Source organism: Aquila chrysaetos, chromosome 11 (assembly GCF_900496995.4).
Source record: "Aquila chrysaetos chrysaetos chromosome 11, bAquChr1.4, whole genome shotgun sequence".
NCBI classification, from domain to species: domain Eukaryota; kingdom Metazoa; phylum Chordata; class Aves; order Accipitriformes; family Accipitridae; genus Aquila; species Aquila chrysaetos.
The window spans coordinates 38,866,203-38,884,276 of NC_044014.1; the positions used below are offsets into that span (position 1 = coordinate 38,866,203).

The 18,074-nt window shown below is 48.4% G+C and overlaps 1 protein-coding gene across 9 annotated transcripts in view; it reads left to right on the top strand.

Moving 5' to 3' along the window:
* ASCC1 (activating signal cointegrator 1 complex subunit 1) overlaps nucleotides 1-18,074 on the top strand; it is a 41,468-nt gene that overhangs the window by 19,789 nt on the left and 3,605 nt on the right. For 7 of the 9 annotated variants that reach the window (XM_041127161.1, XM_041127159.1, XM_041127164.1 and 4 more), the window contains 2 exons: nucleotides 9-133; nucleotides 2,022-2,101. In XM_041127161.1, the coding sequence (XP_040983095.1) occupies nucleotides 9-133; nucleotides 2,022-2,101 (205 nt within the window). Of the gene's footprint in view, nucleotides 1-8; nucleotides 134-2,021; nucleotides 2,102-9,659; nucleotides 13,008-16,088; nucleotides 16,312-18,074 lie in introns of those variants that run through there. The other 2 variants (XR_005933506.1, XM_041127163.1) reach the window with 2 other exon arrangements.

Here is an 18,074-nt window from a genome sequence, read left to right on the forward strand (position 1 = left end):
CTTCCCAGACTGCAGGTGATCGCTGATCAACTGGTGGAGCGGTTTGTGGCCTCCGGCCTGATGCTTAAAGAATGGGATAGGGTGAAACTGCATGCTACAGTCATGAACACTCTCTTCAGGAAAGATCCAAGTGGTGTGTAATCTTCATCCTTACTGATAAATGCATTTAAAGTAGTCCCACTGGTCAGGAAATACTTTTGTTGGCTTTTATGTTTGCTTTTTTAATTTTGTGATTTTTCTTAATCTCAAGAATACCTACAAGGCTGTGGGGGGATGTCAGTAGATAAAATGTAGAAGCAAATGAAAAAGCAATCAGCAGAGCTGGAGAAGGCAGGCATTCTTTGAGCACTTTCTGGATCTTTTCTAAGGTTCTTCGTCATAGCTTCAAAAACTGTATTGACCAGTAGCACTCATAAGGTCTGGGCCAGAGATGAATGCGTTCAAGTACCATGTGAAGTCTTGGGCTCTCTGTGCCCCAACATTAAATTGAAATTCAGTAACAACTCGATGTGCTTTACTGACCTTTAAACAAGACAAAAACATGAGCCTCTTTGGTCAAGTTAAAGATTGCCTGTTGGTTTAGGAACGTGATTCCAGTCTCTTTCTCGTTAAATCAGATTCAGACGGCTATGAGGCTGAATATGAGCTATTATTGAGTGTATAGTGTCTGCTGTCTCTGCCAAAAGATTGTCTGCTCTAGCAGTCTGTAGCATTGTTCTTATCGCATTACTTTATAAAGCAGCCTCGGATGCATTGCCTTTAGGGAGGGGCAGTGTATTACAGCCTTGTTCTCCGTGTGTAAACATGCATATGCTCTGGCACTGGTGTGTAGTTTGCAAGCCTTAACAGCATTGCACTAAAGCTTTTCGTAGCTTTCTCTGGTGCAGTGGCCTCTGTGCAATGCCGATAGGTTATATGGAGTATTCTCCAGTTACTGCCTCTCTGAGTCTCTGTGTGGAAAGTGATAACAGCAGATGGTTTGTGTTATGGTTTTCTGGGCACCCAGCAGCAGACTTTGGGGATGACTGCTACTGAAGTCAGGTAGGCATACTCCAGTGGTAGAAATCCTGAAAAGATGAGGCTTAGCTCTCAAATTGAGCCCTGAAAACTGGTGAAAATGTGGGCCCAAAGTGCTGATGTAGCTCTCTGTTAGGGGAGGCACATGGGCAGCTGCGTCTGGCATTATGAGTCTATATTCTGAACGACCCCATGAGGCATGTGAGGCATTCAGACACAATGGTGAGAGCATTACACAGATATCCATAGAAGTCACTTTATATTCCATACAGGATTTGAATAGCATGCTGGATGTGAGAGGGACTTCATAGTTAATGCTGGAGATGAAAAAGAAATATTGAATATATTCATTGAGTGAGGCAGAGGTCCTGTGGAAAGAACAGATCATGTACTTAGGGATTATATAAAAATCCAGACATGCTCTGGGGAAATGGATCTAAGACGTAGGCATTTGGCAGTTGCTATAGGCCTAGGTTGCTATTCTTAAAGTCTGTGTGTGTGGCTGCATGCCCACCCTGCAGAAGCATACATACCACATATATGTACTTCCCGGAGCAGGCAGCAGAGGTTTGTATAGGTGCCGTCCAGATCGCGCCTGGCATTATGCTTGCGTGCTCAGTCTGGTATTTGGTGCCGTTCCAGGCGATGCAAGCGCTCACAGTGCTGACTCTCACCCTGGCAGGATGTGGGATTAAAATCAGCCAGAGAGAAGCAGATGTGTTGCACTGAGCCATCAGCCCTACAGAATCACCCTAGCAGTAGCTGTGATTTAGGGTCTTTCCTCCAGGTAATGTAGGTGATCCCGATAAAGACACCGATTCCTGCATATTCAGGCTTGTTCTCTTTAAAATCAAAGTGGAAGTGGTTTTTTGCACGAAGAACTGGGCAAAGATGGTTTATTAGCTGGCAGCTGACTTTGGGGAGGGAGAGAGTGGGGGGCAAAGTACAGCGCACACAGTTCTCCCATCTGAAGCTCATTCTGGTGGTGACTTTTCTCTTTACAGCTGAAGAGCGAAACTATACAATGACTGGTAAATCATCTTTCAAGGAACGGGAGTCGTTTAATGGCCGAAATATCCTCAAGGTCAGTATGAAACAATTAGGGAAATTGAGCCAGCTGTGGATATTGTATAGCCAAAAGAGGTTGAAACACCTCTTCAGGACTGCTTTTGTCTTAGGCTTATGGGATTTCCCGAGGGGGGGAAATCTGTTTAGAAAATAAACAATCCAGATCACTCGTAATTGGGAGCATTACAGGGAGCATTACAGTATTTAACAGGAGCGTTCTAAAAGCTGGTGAGGCTCAGATCAGGAGTATGTAGCACGAATGCTAAGTGGGTGTTCGTGTTGTCGTTTACTTCGCTTGTGTTTTACCCTGGAGACTCAGGCTCGTGTGGATTCTCAGCCCACCAGAAAGGAGTACTTTGTTGCTCTTGTTCTACTCACTCATACATATTTATGAAACTAAAACCGACTGCCATTTCACTTACTCTTTTCTTCTTTTTTTTTAAAATCTCTGCTATTGATTTGCATGGTTTTGCTCCAGAAAAATAGCAGATAGCAGTAGGGAGTCCCACCAGCCAGGATCTGAGGGCTTTGGCAGTGATCAGAGGGTAGGAAGCAAGATCCCCCAGACCGTGGAGGTGGGTAAGGCTTGAAGGGGAGCATCCTGCAGCCTCCCAGGCTTTGCCAGCCAGGGTTGAGACTGCAGGCAGCCGCTGCTGCTCATCCAGATGGCGGTGTCAGACTGATGCTGTGGTGCTTGGCCCCTGCAAGGGTCCAGAGAGAAAAGACAAGCACACAGAGAAGTAGAAGTGGAAAACAACACTGGGTTGTAAGCAAATTTGCAATCCTTGTTATGTGAAGGGATTTGTTGCAGGCAGCTATGATAAGAGGGAGGTGGGACAATGCTTAAATACATTTGGGAACCGATAGAAGATATTGTGGCAACAAAGAGATGTGGGAGAGGATACAGGCAGGGTGGGAGTTGGACAGCCCAGAGGGACTTTAGGGCACCAGAGGAGGGAAAGTGTGCGCTTTATTTCTGTTTACAGTTTTGCTATATAATGCATTAGACACTTGATGCACCGGGATGTGAAGGCAGGGAGTGGAACTGATTGATCTCCTCTGTGCAGAGGACAAACAAAGGGACAAAATTAGGTTAAGCTCTCATTGTCCTCAAACGGTCTGTGCAAGCGCAGTGTTATGACTCAGCATCACCACATGTTGAGTGTTCGGTGTGAGACTGCAGTATTGCAAACTGAAGCAGGAAAGCCACAGACGTGGTCCCTTTCTTAATGTGATCTGCGAGTTTTGGTTAGCTCCCGGTGTCTGAGAGCTAGGCTCCAGAAAGGGATGGTGGTATATGTTGGGAGCCCTGAGCGCCTGCAGGGACTCAGCTTTCAAGGCGTACGCCCACGTTTCACTTTGCCCTTTGCTCCTTTCTCTTACATCTGTTAAATTTGTCCTCAGACTTTAGAGAAGCATAAAATCAAACCGTCAGTCTTCCTTAATGCTCCTCATCCAAAAACATTGACGATTGGGAAGGCATTGACGATACTCCCTCTACTGGTCACACCATTTGTAGACCGCACTGCGGGGTCTGAGGATCTGTGGGTCTGGTAGTGTGTGGCACTTAGAAATGCAACTGCCCTACCTCAGATGGCTACTTCTTATTCTTGATGCTGTCTGAAATATGAGCCGATGCATTTTTAAAGCTCCTAATTGATTTTCTACTGATGTAGCCAAAAGAGCTGCTGGCTGTTTGGACTGTTTATAATTACTTCAAAGCATGTCTTGCCGCAAGAAATGTCATCCTTCTCCCCCACCTCCACTACATTTCCTAACCTGCTCGCTTCGTATTTCCCTTTGGTCTCCCACGTGCCTGCAGCAGAACGCCCGTTGGCATTAATTAATTACATGAGTCATAAATAGCTCCAGGCTTCTAACCAGAGGAGCCCAGCCTCAGCCAGCCAGTGATGCATTCTAGCATGACCTTGCAAGGATGCGCCAGTTCCCTCCCAGCCCCCTTTTATATACATTATTTATCTTCTGCTCAGGGAAGCTGCCCTCTCGCAAAGTGGCTTCATTAACTTTTGCAATAGGATCTAAACGACGGGCTGTTAATGAATATGGCTGCAGTTAGGCAGGCTGGCTTGCAGGCGCCATCCCCTTGTAGGGAGAGCGATGTGCCGTGTGTGCGTTTCCAGGCGGTGGGACTCTGTGATAGCTGTGTTGGGCGGCAGTGTTCCCACTTGGAAAGCCGACAAAGCATGGCTACTGGTAGGAGGGCATCAAGTCAGAAAACTCGGGTTTCGTCATTCTTGTTCCCATTGTGCAGCTATGACCGGTGCTGTCGAGCCAAAGGCTTTGCCTAGCGGAGGGCAGGACCTGAACTGTCAGAGCACAGAGCACGATGGAGACGCCTTGGTTATGCTGTTCCAGTCTGAGGCTCCCCTGTGGTCAGAGGTGGTGTGTGTGTGCAGATGCGCTGGCAGCACATGTTTGCTGATAGCATGCCTGCGTTACCCCAGGCTCCAGCTGGTATTTTGCTTTCAGCCGAACTAATCGGAATTTTATTTAATAATCCTTTGTTCTACCCGTTCCGCAGAGTTAAACATACACTCCTATTTGTGCTAATAAATGGTTGTGCAGGCCGGTACCTTCCCACACTGCTCAGAAAATAGATCCTGTAGGATGAGTTGCGTTTAGGAGTTTAAATTACTTCTGTCTTGAAGAATATCCGTGAAAAAGGCTCCCTGGCCTAGCTGGTGCTGAAAGCCCAAGGGAGCTTGTGACCCAACAGCTGAGTGATTTGTGTTTCCCACAAAAGCGCTAGATGCTTTAACTTTGTGCTTGTCTAGTCCCAGGAAGCTGGAGATGCTTTATGCACCACTTCATATGGAGCAATATGTATTTCTTCTAGGGTGGCTAGCTGCTAGCTGATCGCCGCCTTAGAACATCCGAGTCGCATACCAAAATCTTGCTCCGGTCGGGAGCAAAGTGACTCGTCTCTTTGGAGAGTGGAGGGAGGGAGCAGCAATTCACAGCTGAAAGGCAGCGGCAGCTCCTTCCCCATGAGAGCAGGGTCGGGCCAGGCAGGCAGCTGGGCCTCGGAGAGATGCTGGTTTGGCAGCCCCTCTGCCTTGCCTCCTCCTGTGTCCCGGGCAGTGGCTACGTGCCCTGCGTCGCAGCTGGCCAAGCAGCACAGCGCTGGCACAGAGGCAGCTGGGGCAGCTGCCTGCATCTCCGGAGACGAGGCTTGGCTGCCTCCGGGCTTTTATTTATTTCGCTTAGTGAAAAAACGAAGGCTGTGGTGAATAAATAAAAATGCGAAGAAATGCAAAGGTACCGCCTGACCAAAATTTTCTATTATGCTTTTGAAGAAAAGCAAGGCTTGCAGCAGGAAGAAACCCACCTGGACTCTCACTGGGTTAAAATTGAGTGATTTTTGACCTGAGGTCTGAGGAGTGGCATTTGCCACATTCAAACAAGGGAGAAGCAAATTTTGAGCACAGAAAAAGATGAACCCCGTCGCTTAGCACAGATCTGTGCATTAACAGCTTACAAGATTAAATATTGAGGGAACAGCTACTGAGGTACAACAGCGGAAAGCTGCACATCTTATGTCTGAGGGCATTAGGGGAGACTTTAAGCTGGGATGCGAGACTGGGAACTGGATCAGTCGAGGCAGTGACATGCTGCCGTGCCCTGGTCCAGCAGCGGGACCAGAGCAGCCAGGCTGCAGGGCTGCTTTGGGAGGGCTTCTAGGTCAGACAAGGCATAATTCGATGAGGCTCCTTCTCTTTTGAGGCCTGCATACAGGGTATTAAATTATGGGACTGTATCTGCTTTCACTTGGAGCAGGGGGAAGGTGCATTTACTGACTGATGTACCAGGACTACTGGAGAGCTGATCATAGCAAACAAATCTGGTAGTGTTCTCTGTTATCATTTCTGTCTTGCTGGGTAAGAATAGTGCAGTGGCTGTGGTATGCAGTAGGTCAGTTTAAGACATCTGATGCAGTGCCACAGAGAGCGCTACAATGAAAAAGAAAAATCTTGTCCTGGATAAGCCCCCTAACCCCTCAAAATACTGCAAACCCACCAAGCGCTAAACAAATTAACATCTGCCCCTGTGCAGAGCCACCATTACCGACTCGACTTGCAGATGAGGAGTGCTTCTGGTGTTCTGCAGCCATTGGTACCCGGGCCTTTTCTGTGTAACTTTTGTTAGTCAATTTAAGGAGATGGAGTCTTTTCCCAATGTATTTTTAAGCTAAGGTGAAATCAAAGGGCCAAAGAACCCGCATTAGGTGAGATCAAGACTGCCCGGTGTTCAGAAAGGGTAAGAACATCATCTTATCCTCAGCGAGGTGGTGTAGATATATATCTGAAGTAGGACTGGCAACTGGAACAAGTACCTAACAGGAGGTGGCTGCTTGGAAAGTTTAGAGTTAAAAATACCAAACAAAAATCCACTGGGGTGAGAACAGACAGAGTAAGAGATTGTGGTGCAACTTCAGTGTATCAGAAATAAGCCAGTGCTTTCCTTGCCTTGGTTTTAGGGAAGAATCAAAAGCAGAAATGAAAGGCTGTAATGCCACTTTGCAGAAGAGAGGATTTTTGCCTTCAGTTCTGATCCAGCCATTATCGAGGGATACTGAAATGATCGAGGGGGCTCAGCAGTGAGCAATTAGAGCAACAGTGGGATGGGAGGATGTGACAGTTGAGCAGATGAGTCTGGAGATCAGCATTTGTATGATCTTGGGGAAAAAAAAAGGAGATTAAATTGGGGTTGCTGTGAAAACACTTTCCTACGAATGATATTCTTCAGGGGGAAAAAAAGGCATATTCGCGTTATTTGCATTCAGTGAAACAGGAATCTGATGTGGCATTTGGAAAACCAGACTAGACAATAGAGGAAAAATATCTTTGCTGGAGCATTTGGGCCTTGGAGCAGAGCGACGAGGCGGCGTTGGAGGTATTGAGAGAAGGCTGAGACGCCGCACTGAGGAGAACACAGTGCAAGAAGTGGAGAAGGTTTGTGCTAACTTGCCCGCATGTGACGGAGATCCGTTTGGTGACCTTACCATAAAGGGGAGAAGCCTCTTTTTTTTACAGAGGTGCTCAGTGCCTCTCTGACTAATTTTAGCAGGAACTGAGAGTGCTGGAAGAGGGAGGATTTGCTGAGAGGGTTATAAAGTTTCTGAATCCTCTTGTACCTTCCAGGCAGGGCTGCCTGCACCGCCACAGTCCCCTCCAGCCTGGCAGCTCAGCCGTTTTGGAGGTGCTCTGGGTGCCTCTGCCTTTGGAGGTCACTCTGTGGGTGCCTCTGCCTCCCATCCAGCGGGCATCCTGCCTACTCATTTCCCTGAGATCACTGTTCTGCCACCAGCCAGCCAAGACAGCATCACCTCTTTGATCTTAAGAGGACAGTTTTTCTCAGTGGAGCTGGCAGGGGTTGAATTACAGAGACGCATTAATAGAAGACAGGGACCCAGCACATTAAGTGCAAAAAAAAAAAAAAAAAAAAACCAACCCAACAACCAACCCGACACATTGATTAGCAAAAGTAGGCAGTTCATCCCAAAGGTGCCGTGACCCTTCTGCTGGATGATTTCCCGGGTCTGTCCAAATTAATCTACTGGCTCCATAGCTGGGCTCCTCCTCTTGGTGGTTTGGTGAGCGTAGCGAGTAGGTCACATTGATGGGAGCTCCTTGTCCTAGTATTCCCAGATGCGTCCCAAGCCTCCTGGCATCTCTGCAGCAAAGCTGAAGACCAGCTCTTAAAAACTGTTGCTGCATTTGCTATAATAGGCAGTGCTAGGAGCCACGGGGATGAGGCTTCTTTGGAGAAATGCAGTGCTTGATTATTAATTTCCTTAAACAAGTTATACTGTAAATCCTTCACGTTTGAGGCATAGCAGGGTCTGGGAAGTTAGCGGAGCCTTTAATGTGCTGGAGGTTTTTTTTATTCTTGTCTGAAAGATGTGCAAAAATCCGGTAACCTCCAAATGTCCCACTTGTATTTGTTTCTTAGTTTGCAGAACGCCTTTCACCATAGCAACTAGGGTTTGATTTCCTCAAGCGCATGAATTTTCATGGATTTGTGGCGGGGGGGAACAGACCCAAAACCCTGAGCTAAAGCATGGCAGTGGCAGGAGCACCACTAGATTTGGCTTGTGAAGGAGGGGGACCCTGGAGGGAGAGGATCTCAGCTGAACAAAGGCCTGCACCTGTCCCCAAATAGTTTTATTTGCAAAAAATCAGGCCTGACAGATTAATTTAGACTATTGCTGAATGTCACCCTCCCCACTGCTGCATCACCCTCTGGCAGCTGAGGTGGCTTTGCTCCAGTTTTATGAAGAGCTGAGGTTTCGCATGGCAGCAGTCAGAGGAGAAGGATCGGCTGCTTCCATGCTCGCAGAGCTCAGCTGGAAACCTTGTACCCTTCCCACCTGTGGAGGTCAGAAGGGTGTTATGGGCAGTGTGAAGCATGCTCCTCTTAGGTCTGCAGATGAAACGCAGCTGGGGAGAGGCAGGAAAATTGCACGCATTAGTAGGAGGGGACAGAGCTCCAAATGATCTTGAGAAATCGGGCAGAAACAAATGGACTGCTGTGAACAAAGGCAGGTGCAGGAGGGAGCGGTGGCATCGGTGCAGGATGGAGAACTGCCTCCATACCAGCCCCACGGACTGGGGTTTGGGTTATGGGGGACTGCTCCAGAGCACAAGCCAGCTGAGTCCGTCTGTGGAAATAAAAGAAAGAGGCAAATGTCTGTAAAGTAAACCTTTGACCACACTTAGCCCCTAGCTGAAGCATTTGTCCAGTTTTGGGCACCGTGGAGGGGTGCAAAGAGCCCAGAAGGCAACAATAACATAGTTGGAGGGCTAGAAAATGTCTATGAGCTGAGTCTGAAAGACGTAGCGTTGTTTTGAGGCTAATAAAGGGAAGGAGGTGGACAACATGTAGGAAAAACACTTTAAGCCTGTGAAAGCTTTTGCCAGTAGTGGATACTCTGTCCTCCATGCTCTGATGGGAGGGCAATAAATAATGGGCTTAAATTGCAGCAAGAGATTAGGTGTTAGGAAAATCTTTGTCACGCGAAGGATAGTGAAGCATTCACTGCTCTAGAGGAGCTGGAGAAATGGCCATCCCAGTTGTTTTGAGGGAGCAGAGACGTTAGTCCAGGATCTGCCACCAATGAGCTCTTCCTGCCTTGGGGAAGGAGAAGATGGCGGAGCCGATGACCTCTTTTGGTCCTTTCTTCAGCTTGTTGCTTTATTATTACTACGTGAAATATATGCAAAACACCCATGAGGTGGCATTTGTGAACGTACCAAAAGCTTCTTGGCATTTATGTGGCATTTACTTTGGCTCAGCAAAATAAAAATATTAAAAAGAAACCTCCCATCATATACACCTAGGATCTTTCTCCCTGAACTCCATACATGCTTCTTGCTCTTACACTGGTGGTACTTTTCCAGATGGGGATTGTTACACTGTTACTGCTTTCCGAGGGATGGCACCGGTGATTTAATCGGAAGGGCTTTTCCTGTGTCATGGAGGAGATACACCTGACTTAACATCCCGTGTTGGGCTTGTGCTAACCCAAGATGCTCACTTGTTTGTAATTTCAGGTCTTGGTGGTTCGTGGCAAAGCTTGCAGATATCAATGACTCGAGAAGTAGCAAGCTGAATGCGAACGATAAAGGAGTTAGTGCTTTGCTTATGATAGAGATCAGCTGTGCTCCCAAAAGATAGGCCGCTGGGACTTTTATGACCAGATTTTCTCTCTCCTGAAGTCTGCATGCTTTATTCTTCCTAAGGGGGATGAGGTGAAAGGGCCTCTGCTGCCACCTTTTAAAATTTGCCAGAGATTGAAAGAAAACGAGAGGGGAAGGGCCGTTCCTCGCATTATCTGGGTGGAAGGACTCGATGCTATATCGGTGATGGAGAGACACTCCAGAGCCAGCTGCGCACTTGCAGAACAAAACAAACGATTGATCTGCATACACCCGCCGAGCTTTGTGGCTGATACTTGGAGGCCTTGGCACAGGCAGCGTGCTCGTGGTGACGGCCCAGATGACAACCACCTTCTCTGTCCTTCCTAGCCCTCTCTTCCACCCTTGCCTTGCGACTCTGCACAACGTCTTAATCCTGTAACGCCTGTGCAGTAATGGAAGCCGTTGGATGCGTGGCCAGCGGTCCTTTAAAAAGCTATGAAAAGGAAGCAGTTGCTAATTTAGAGAGGAGGTGGGGAACACCGGGAAGAGCCGCTTCTCTGGATGAGTGCCTGTCTACCTGCTTTTGCTGCACTTCTCATGCATTATTGCTGGCAAGCTTCCAAGCACAATTAAACCTCTGACAGATAATCATTGGCAGAGTGGTGTCCAGAGTGAATAATACAGGAATCAAATATTTCTTTTTTGGCACCAAACTGTTTCAGAAAACATATTTTGAAAGTTGAAAATAGAAGGAAAAAAATCTATTAATTGAACAAACTCCCCAGATCTTGATGCATTGCCCGGTTGTGTCTCATCTTCTGGGAGCCACCAGGGGCTTTGGTTTGGGGTTTGTCTGTCATAGTTTGGGGGAGTCTAGGTCGCAAATGGAAAGGGTTTTGGTGCATTTCTCAGGACAAGGAAGAAGGAGCTCTTCCAGCACGTACTGCAGCCTGGGAACTGGGACAGCTTCTGCCATTTCGTGCTGTGGAGGTAACAGCCTTCTGTAGACCGTTGGGGTGGTCAACAGGGACATGTTGGTAGCATAAATCCGCAAAGGCGAAATGGGCCACAGGCAGGCTGGCCCTTGAGGTCTTTCTTCTACCAACAGCTTTCCATTGCTGAACTGTGTTCATGAGTCAGCCTGCCAAGGAGTGACAGAGGTGCTGCTCAGACCTGAGAGGCCCCGACAGGTCTCTGTGGGAGGTCGCAGGAGTGAGGCATGTTAAGCGGGTAGGTGGGATCCCAAAAGCAGGATAAGAGGCTGTGGTTTGTGCAGCGGAGGAGGTTAATCAGAAGAGCTCTGATGGACAGCATTTGCTGGAGTTCCGTAGACTCTTCTTGGAGTCCATCAGTGTTTCTGAGTGTTACTTTCACATTTCTAAATCTTTTTTTTTTTTTTTTTTTTTTTTTAATTTTTAATCCATCCATGTTTCTTGCCATCAGTAAATTTTCCTCTGTCAGTCCTTTTTGCTTAATGCTGGTATCAGCTCTGTAACATAGCAGTTTGCCGAAGAGTCGGCGCCTTCCCTGCTGTAGCTGGCATGGGTACCAACCGCAGTTGTGCTTTAGCCAGATGATTTGGAAGAGTGATTGTTCTCTGCTCTTCTATAGTGTTTTCCATCCCAAGCTATGGATGCATTATACAAGTGTTAATTCAAATGTAATATCCCTTATGAGATGGAAAAATAGCCTGATGTTTATTTGGGCAAGTCACAGCCCGTGGTCTGATTCTGTCTGAGCCCCTCTCCTCCCTTTTAGTGTAAGATGATGCATGAAGGGTTTGGGGTGTTGGGGTCATGCTCTGCTGTGAGTACCGCCGGGAATATCCAGGGGAGAGTGCAGGGAATCTGAAAACAAACAGCTTTCATTGCTCCATGTTGAGGCACCTTTTCAGACATGCCACTTAATTTTTCCTCCATGCTTGTCAGCGGGTGCCTGGGATTTTGTTTGCTTCTTTCCTTCCCCGAAGGGGATAACAGCACTGTAGCATGCTGATTTCTCATGGAAAGCAACCTCCCGTCCCTCCCGGCTTTCCGAGTTTGTTCCTTCATTCACTGCTGCTCCCAATCAGGACACGCTGGGGGTAGTGGCTGCTGCCAGGCGAGCTGGTGACTGTTGTCACTGCGTGCAGAGCAGATGAAGCTGTAAAGCCTGTGGCTCCTCTGAAGCTTGAGTTTAATCTCCTGGTTTGAGCTGTCTCCGCACTGCTGTCTGCTGCTGGACCCTGATTGCTGGCGTGATCTTGCGTGGCCACAGCGCTGGGTTACCTGTCAAAAACGATCCTCCTGCCCATGTTCTTCCATGGAGGCAGAGGAAAGTGGCTTTCAGCCTGTTCACTTGCCTTCCTGGAAGAGATCCTTTGGATGAACGCTTTCAACCCCGGCAAAACAGAGGAGAAGGGATTGCTGGTGTCCCGTCCTCAGCGTGGACTGCACAGCAGGAATGACAGTGTGAGCTCATCCGCAGCTGTAGGTTCCCGGAGCTGTGAGCCTCTTCCTCCTCGCGTCTCAGAAGTTGCTAATTGCTGTGTTTGTTCCAGATACGGAAAACAGGACCCCCCCCTCAGCTCCCTGCCGAGGGCAGCCGGGTTTCTTAGGCTGATTGGTCACAGGCTAATGACATTACATGCCTCTGCTCGCCCACAGCGCTGATTCACCGGGGACAGTTTTGTACTGTTAATCTATAATACCCCTACCCTAAGGCACTGCTTTCTGTGGCTGGAGTTCACAACAAAGCGAGCTCCCTGCAGACTAGGGGGTTATATGTGTGTGTGTGTGTGTATGCATTTTATCCTGTGATAATGCTGCTCTTTGGTGGTAGTTTTTAATTGCAAGGCATTACAGTGAATTGTTCCCCCAGCATTTCTGAGCACCAAGGCTCTCAGCAGAGCTGCTTGGACTTTTTATTAATTCAGGATGGGTCCTTTTTGGCTGAACTACAGTAGATGACGTAAGGCTTTAAAAACTGATCAATAATCCTGATGGTAGCAGCAAAATCCAGGCCAGGCAGCGTGAGTGCAAGCCAGAGATTACGTGAAGGAAGTTTTAAATACCTCTTACTCCCTTCCCTTGTCTGGACTTATTTTGTCCTCCCGCTGCCCGGTGCCTCTCCAGGCGAATCCATTAATATTTCTCATGCTTGTTGAGCCCATGACAGGTGATTTAAAAGTACCAGTTTGTGTTGGCGTCTCCGCTCTTCATAACCGGAGCTGAAATGCGTTGCTGCTGTCCTTACGTGGATTAGCGCCCTGATTTATTACTGTTGTTTCCAGGTTTGAACACAAAGGTGCTGTCTCATTCTGGGAGGGTTGTCTGTGGGAAGCGAGCCCCCGAGGATGGCTGCTTGACAAATGCCCACGCTCAGGAACACAGCATCATTTAGACACACGTTTTAACTGCTTCATCGAGGAATCGTCCTCCTTTGCATTTGTTTCTACAGTGCTTCGGTAAAACCTACTTTACAGGCTTAGGCAAAAGGGGGAAAAAAATGCGGAAAAGAGGCATCCTGGTTTTGATCTGTTGCTCTGCCTTTGATAAGGAAGTTGTTGTGGTTTGGGGGCTGAAGTTTGTACTAGCATTTTTGGCTCAGGTTTGCAAGGAGCAAGCCGTTTGATGTGTGATTCTTTCTCTCCCCAGACAAGTCTTCAGCCTCTGTCTTCCTTTAGAAAATTATTGTCGCCCCCCAAGGGAGCCCTGCTTTGTAATTTGTGGGTAATAGAGGGGAACGGACCTTGGAGGAAGAAGGGTTTCCAACATCTGAATGGAATTGTCTTAAATGAGAGAAATTGGGGTGTTAGAAATGACAGGCGTGCTGCTGGCTCTTCCTGGCTCAGAATAAATGACTTTGGGGGAGAAATGGAGAAAAGCTTGCTTTCAGGGAGCTACCGCGGGGCTGCCTGCCTTTCATCGTTACCTGTGCGGTTGTGTCCTTGGACCCAGCCCCCAGAAGGGAGAGGGAGAAGGAGGAGTGCTGGCATACGTGGCCCTACAGTAGTTTGCAGGCTGATGTGAAATATGGGTTATCCATGGATCAGTACGCTCCCTCTCTCGGGGGCTTATGGCTTTTGGGGAAGGCGGCACAGCTGCAGTCCCTGCCATCCCCTGCAGGTCCTGGGATGCTGCTGCTCCCAGGAGGATGCTGTGCCGCTCTCTAGGCACCCGCTTCTTCCCTGTGGGAGATGCCGTGTCCTTCTAGGCATCCTCGCTGAGTGGGTTCTGAGTCTGTGGCTGTGAAAGATAGGGCACATCTCTGGCACGTTTGCTGAGAGGTGCTGGGTCTGGGGTTAAAAGTTAACAATGCTCTTTCCTCATTTGGTTTTAATTTAATTTGGGAAGGCAGCAGGGAGACAGAGGGCACTTAGTCTGTTAAGTGCTATTCCCTTGATAGGAGTTAGTAGCTTGCACGGCACGCGTGGTGTTGACTTCGTAAGCTGACCTTTACCTCCATCAGGTTGATTTTCATTTATAATATTTAAAAAAAAAAAAATCCCAACCCCCCAACCTCTTATTTATTCTTTAGGCAGCGAGGATGTAAATCCTTCAGTGTGTTTGGATTTATAGAATTACTGTGCTTTTGCTGAGCCTCGTGTCCCTCTCCAATCAAATGACATGGCTTTCAGTAACCGTGCGCGGGTGATTGCGTTTTTCCTCCCCCCACCTCCCTCCTAGCTGCTCCTGATCCGCGCTTCCTCGTGCTGCCTGCAGCCTTTTTGGGGAAAGGTGGGCTCTTGGCACCCAGGGGAAGGGACAGGAGGGGGACTAGGCAAGTCTTAGGGTTATCAGCATTTGCACGTGAAGCGTAACAACCTCCAGGTATCTTCTTTCCTGGCCCAGAATAAAAAAAGGGTAAAATGCTTTTATAGGAGGCGTTTCATCAGCTGTGCTACTGGCCTCCTCCAAAACCGGAGCGTTTCCGTGGTGGCTGGGGAGAGGGGGGAGATATAAATATCTTTCTCGGCTCTGCTTGGCTTCTCCCCAAGATAAATAGAAGTGAAAGTCAAAAGTAGAGGCTTGGCCTTCTGCAATCTCTTCCTGAGCCCCCCGGGACCCGAGCGCAGGATGCTTTCATGATGGGAAGCCAGCTCCTGGTGTTCTGGGGGTCTCGGAGGATGATGTTTGAGGGGCCTTCCTCCCCGCTGCCGGAGGCAGATCTCGACTGTACAGTGGCTCGGCTGTGATCCCCACGCCTGGCGTCCAGTGGCTTCTGTCGTGGGAAGCCGCAGGGAGCAAAGAAGCATCGGTGAGAAGCCAGCTTGAAACAAGAACAGAAAAAAATGTCTGTGGTTGTCCTCTAAATCTTGTAGCATGTTTACTCTCAGAAAGTACAGCTACATTACCAAAAATCAATAGTTCTAGCAGCGTTCTCCCTGGGAAACACACACACGCTCGGACACACGAGAGGTGGTAGGTCTTAAAAAAAGCCAAGGGAATACAAAGTGCTTTGGTACAAGGGTTTTGCTTCACTTTTAGCAGTGTACAAATGGAGGGCCCTTGACCTGGGCAGTGTCTTCTGGGACTTTCTGATTGTCTTTCTGGTCCGATGTGCCTGAGGCTGTGCGAGGCAAGAGGGGCTGGGGGGAGGGTTTGTCTCAATAACTGATTTTTGCTTTCAAGTACATGTATTTTGTAAAAAAAAACCAAACCAAAACAAAAAAAACCCCAACACCAAACAGGTTGTGGTGTGCAGAGATAATATAAACAAGTATTTGAAAGACTTTTCCTTTGGCTGTTTTGTGTAAAGATTTGACTTCCAGGGCTGCTGATGGGACCAGCGCATCCCAGCGTTTCGTTTGTTTTCTTCATGTTTGCAAAGACTTTATTCTACAGAAATAAAGCATCTCATCCCCCTTCTCTTTTAAAAAAATACTTTTCAAATCCTAGTATCTCCTTGCTTACCAATGCACCTACCACTCCCTCCTTTAGGAATGGAGAGAAATTCTTTCCATTTTTCCTGGGTGGAGAATGCTCTGGGAAGGAAAGGAGTGTTGATATGAACAACCATTTTGACAGAGATGGGTGTTAAGGTTTGGGGTGAGTGGGCAAGCTGGTGGCAAGCACTGCAGCAAGCCCTGGAGAGCTGGAAATCATTCTTCCTTCTCAGATCAGCCAAAACAAAAAGAGAAAGGAGACCAACCCCTTTTTACTACCATCACTTATTAATGAGACATTTTATCCTAAGTCCTCTAACATGAACTGCGCAGGCTTTTGGGAACATAATTAATCTTTAATTGTATAAATCTTTAATTGTATAAAATGGAGTTTATATGGCTGTAGTCATTTCTTGTCTCTCTTTTCCACCTCTCCCTGTTTGAGATGCTCCCTTAGCACAACTACTTTTCAACAGGGTGCCTCGCTTTAGGGCAGCAGCTGCATGGAGCCACACACACAGAGTGTCCCTTGAAGCCAGGCTGCTGCGGCGGGGTCTCTTGCTGGGACGGGGACCTGCGTGACCCCTGTGGCGGGGCGCCTGGCTCCTGCCAAGTAGACACGCGGACGAACGGACAGCAAGTTGCGGCTTTATATGAGTTTGAGCGATTAGCGGCGAATTACTTCGGGCCCTGTGCAAAGTAAGTCCTTGTGCCGGGGTCTTAAGGGACAAGCGTCACGCCAAAGGCAGGATGAGCTGCAGGGAGGTGCAGGTGAGCCGGAGGCTGCCCACCGCCTTTCCTAGGCAGGCACGCTGTGACTAAATGTTCCGGCGCAGAGAAACCCAGTTCTTCGCAGCGTTTGTGCTAACCCAGATGTTTTTTGCAGGAGCAGCTTGGGGGTCAACTGCCGGTGCTTCCACGCAGGCAGGTCCGGGGAGGAGGAGGTGGTCCCTGGCAGGTGGGCTGCTGGCGGCAAGCACTCTGCAGCACGTCTGACTGCAGCTGCAGCCGTTTCAGGCTGAAGCGGGGGCTTAGCAATCGCTGAGAGCTGGCTTGGCACGCATAAATACCCCTTCTCTTCAGAGATGCCGGTCTGACTGTCGTGTGTTGATGAGGAATTGCTGGCCTCAGCCAAATCCTGAGTGGAGAGTTGTCCGGATGAGCTGGCAGTCTGGAGCAGGGGCTGGCTTCATCCTGGTGCCTGGCATCTGGTCTGTGGCCCACTACCTCGGTGGTGCTCCCTGGACGAAGCCTTGCTTGCTGTGCCCTGAAGATGGACAGGGAATCGCTTTCCCTAAGGCATTTTTCCTTTGTGGAGGAGTGACAGCGAAACCGGGAATCGTGCTGAAAGAAACGTAGCTGGTCACCTTGTGAAAAAGGGGTATTTGCAAAGTAGAATGCCCTTGGGAGAACCAACAAAAGAGCGGTTGTGCCCAGATCAGTGCCAGGCAGAGCCAAATGCCTTTTTGGAGGAGGCAAAGTGCAGCCTTTCAGATGCTAACTAGGTATTTGGGGTTTCGATCATTGGCTGTATGGAGGAATTGATGCACCATTGGCTCTAGGAGGATGTGTTGTAATTAATGCATCAGCTTATGCTGGCCGTTAGCATTTGTGCCTTCTGTAATGGGAGGAAGGGGTGTGCAGAAAATTCAATAGGAGACAGATGGAATGGACGTTTTGGAGATCTCTGTGGTGGGGAGATGTCACTGCTCAGGCCCCTGGTGACTCACAGCGCTCCCGTTAAGCAGAGTTTTGAAATTAGCATCTCCGCTGAAAAGCTTTTCCGAAGGCACAATTGATGTTTCCAGGTAGAGCAATTTCCTGCGTCATAATGGAACAGGAGGAGCACTTTACGCTTGGACACGATGCCTTTCCAGCAATATTGCTGAACTTCCCTGTAAGAAATTCTGATGTCATTTTTTTGGTCTGCTTCATAGATTGGATTAATCAGCAGAGACACGCCCTCAGGGTCCCAGAGTTGGCTTGCTTTCATTAATTTGCACTCAAGTCTTTGCCGAACAAAGAAGGATTTGTTGAACAAAGCGGGGTCAGTGCTGGGATGAAGAGCCTTGCGCCTCTAGCCTGCTAGTTTGAATTAGGACTGAGCCGTAACTGTTAAGTCCTATGTCCTGTGGCCTGGATTGGTAAAAACGTCCTGGCCTCAATCCTCGCTCCTGCGGAGCCTGCAACCTCAAGAGCCACCCCGGGGTGGTGGCCTTCGCGGCGGTGAATAGCCTCCCCAGGCTCCCTAAATGAGACACAGTCAGAAAGCAGAGTGAGGAAGGTTTGAGCAACTGCTGCTGTAGATAAAAAGAGGTGTTCATTTTATACCCTGTTTGCTTTAAAGGCTAAGTGCAGTCTCTAGGGGGAAAAATAGTTTAAAGAATAGTTTCATTAAAGACAAAACAAGTCTATGAGTAGAGGCTCTTTGCAGGGCCAGCTCTTGCGAGAGATCCATGGAC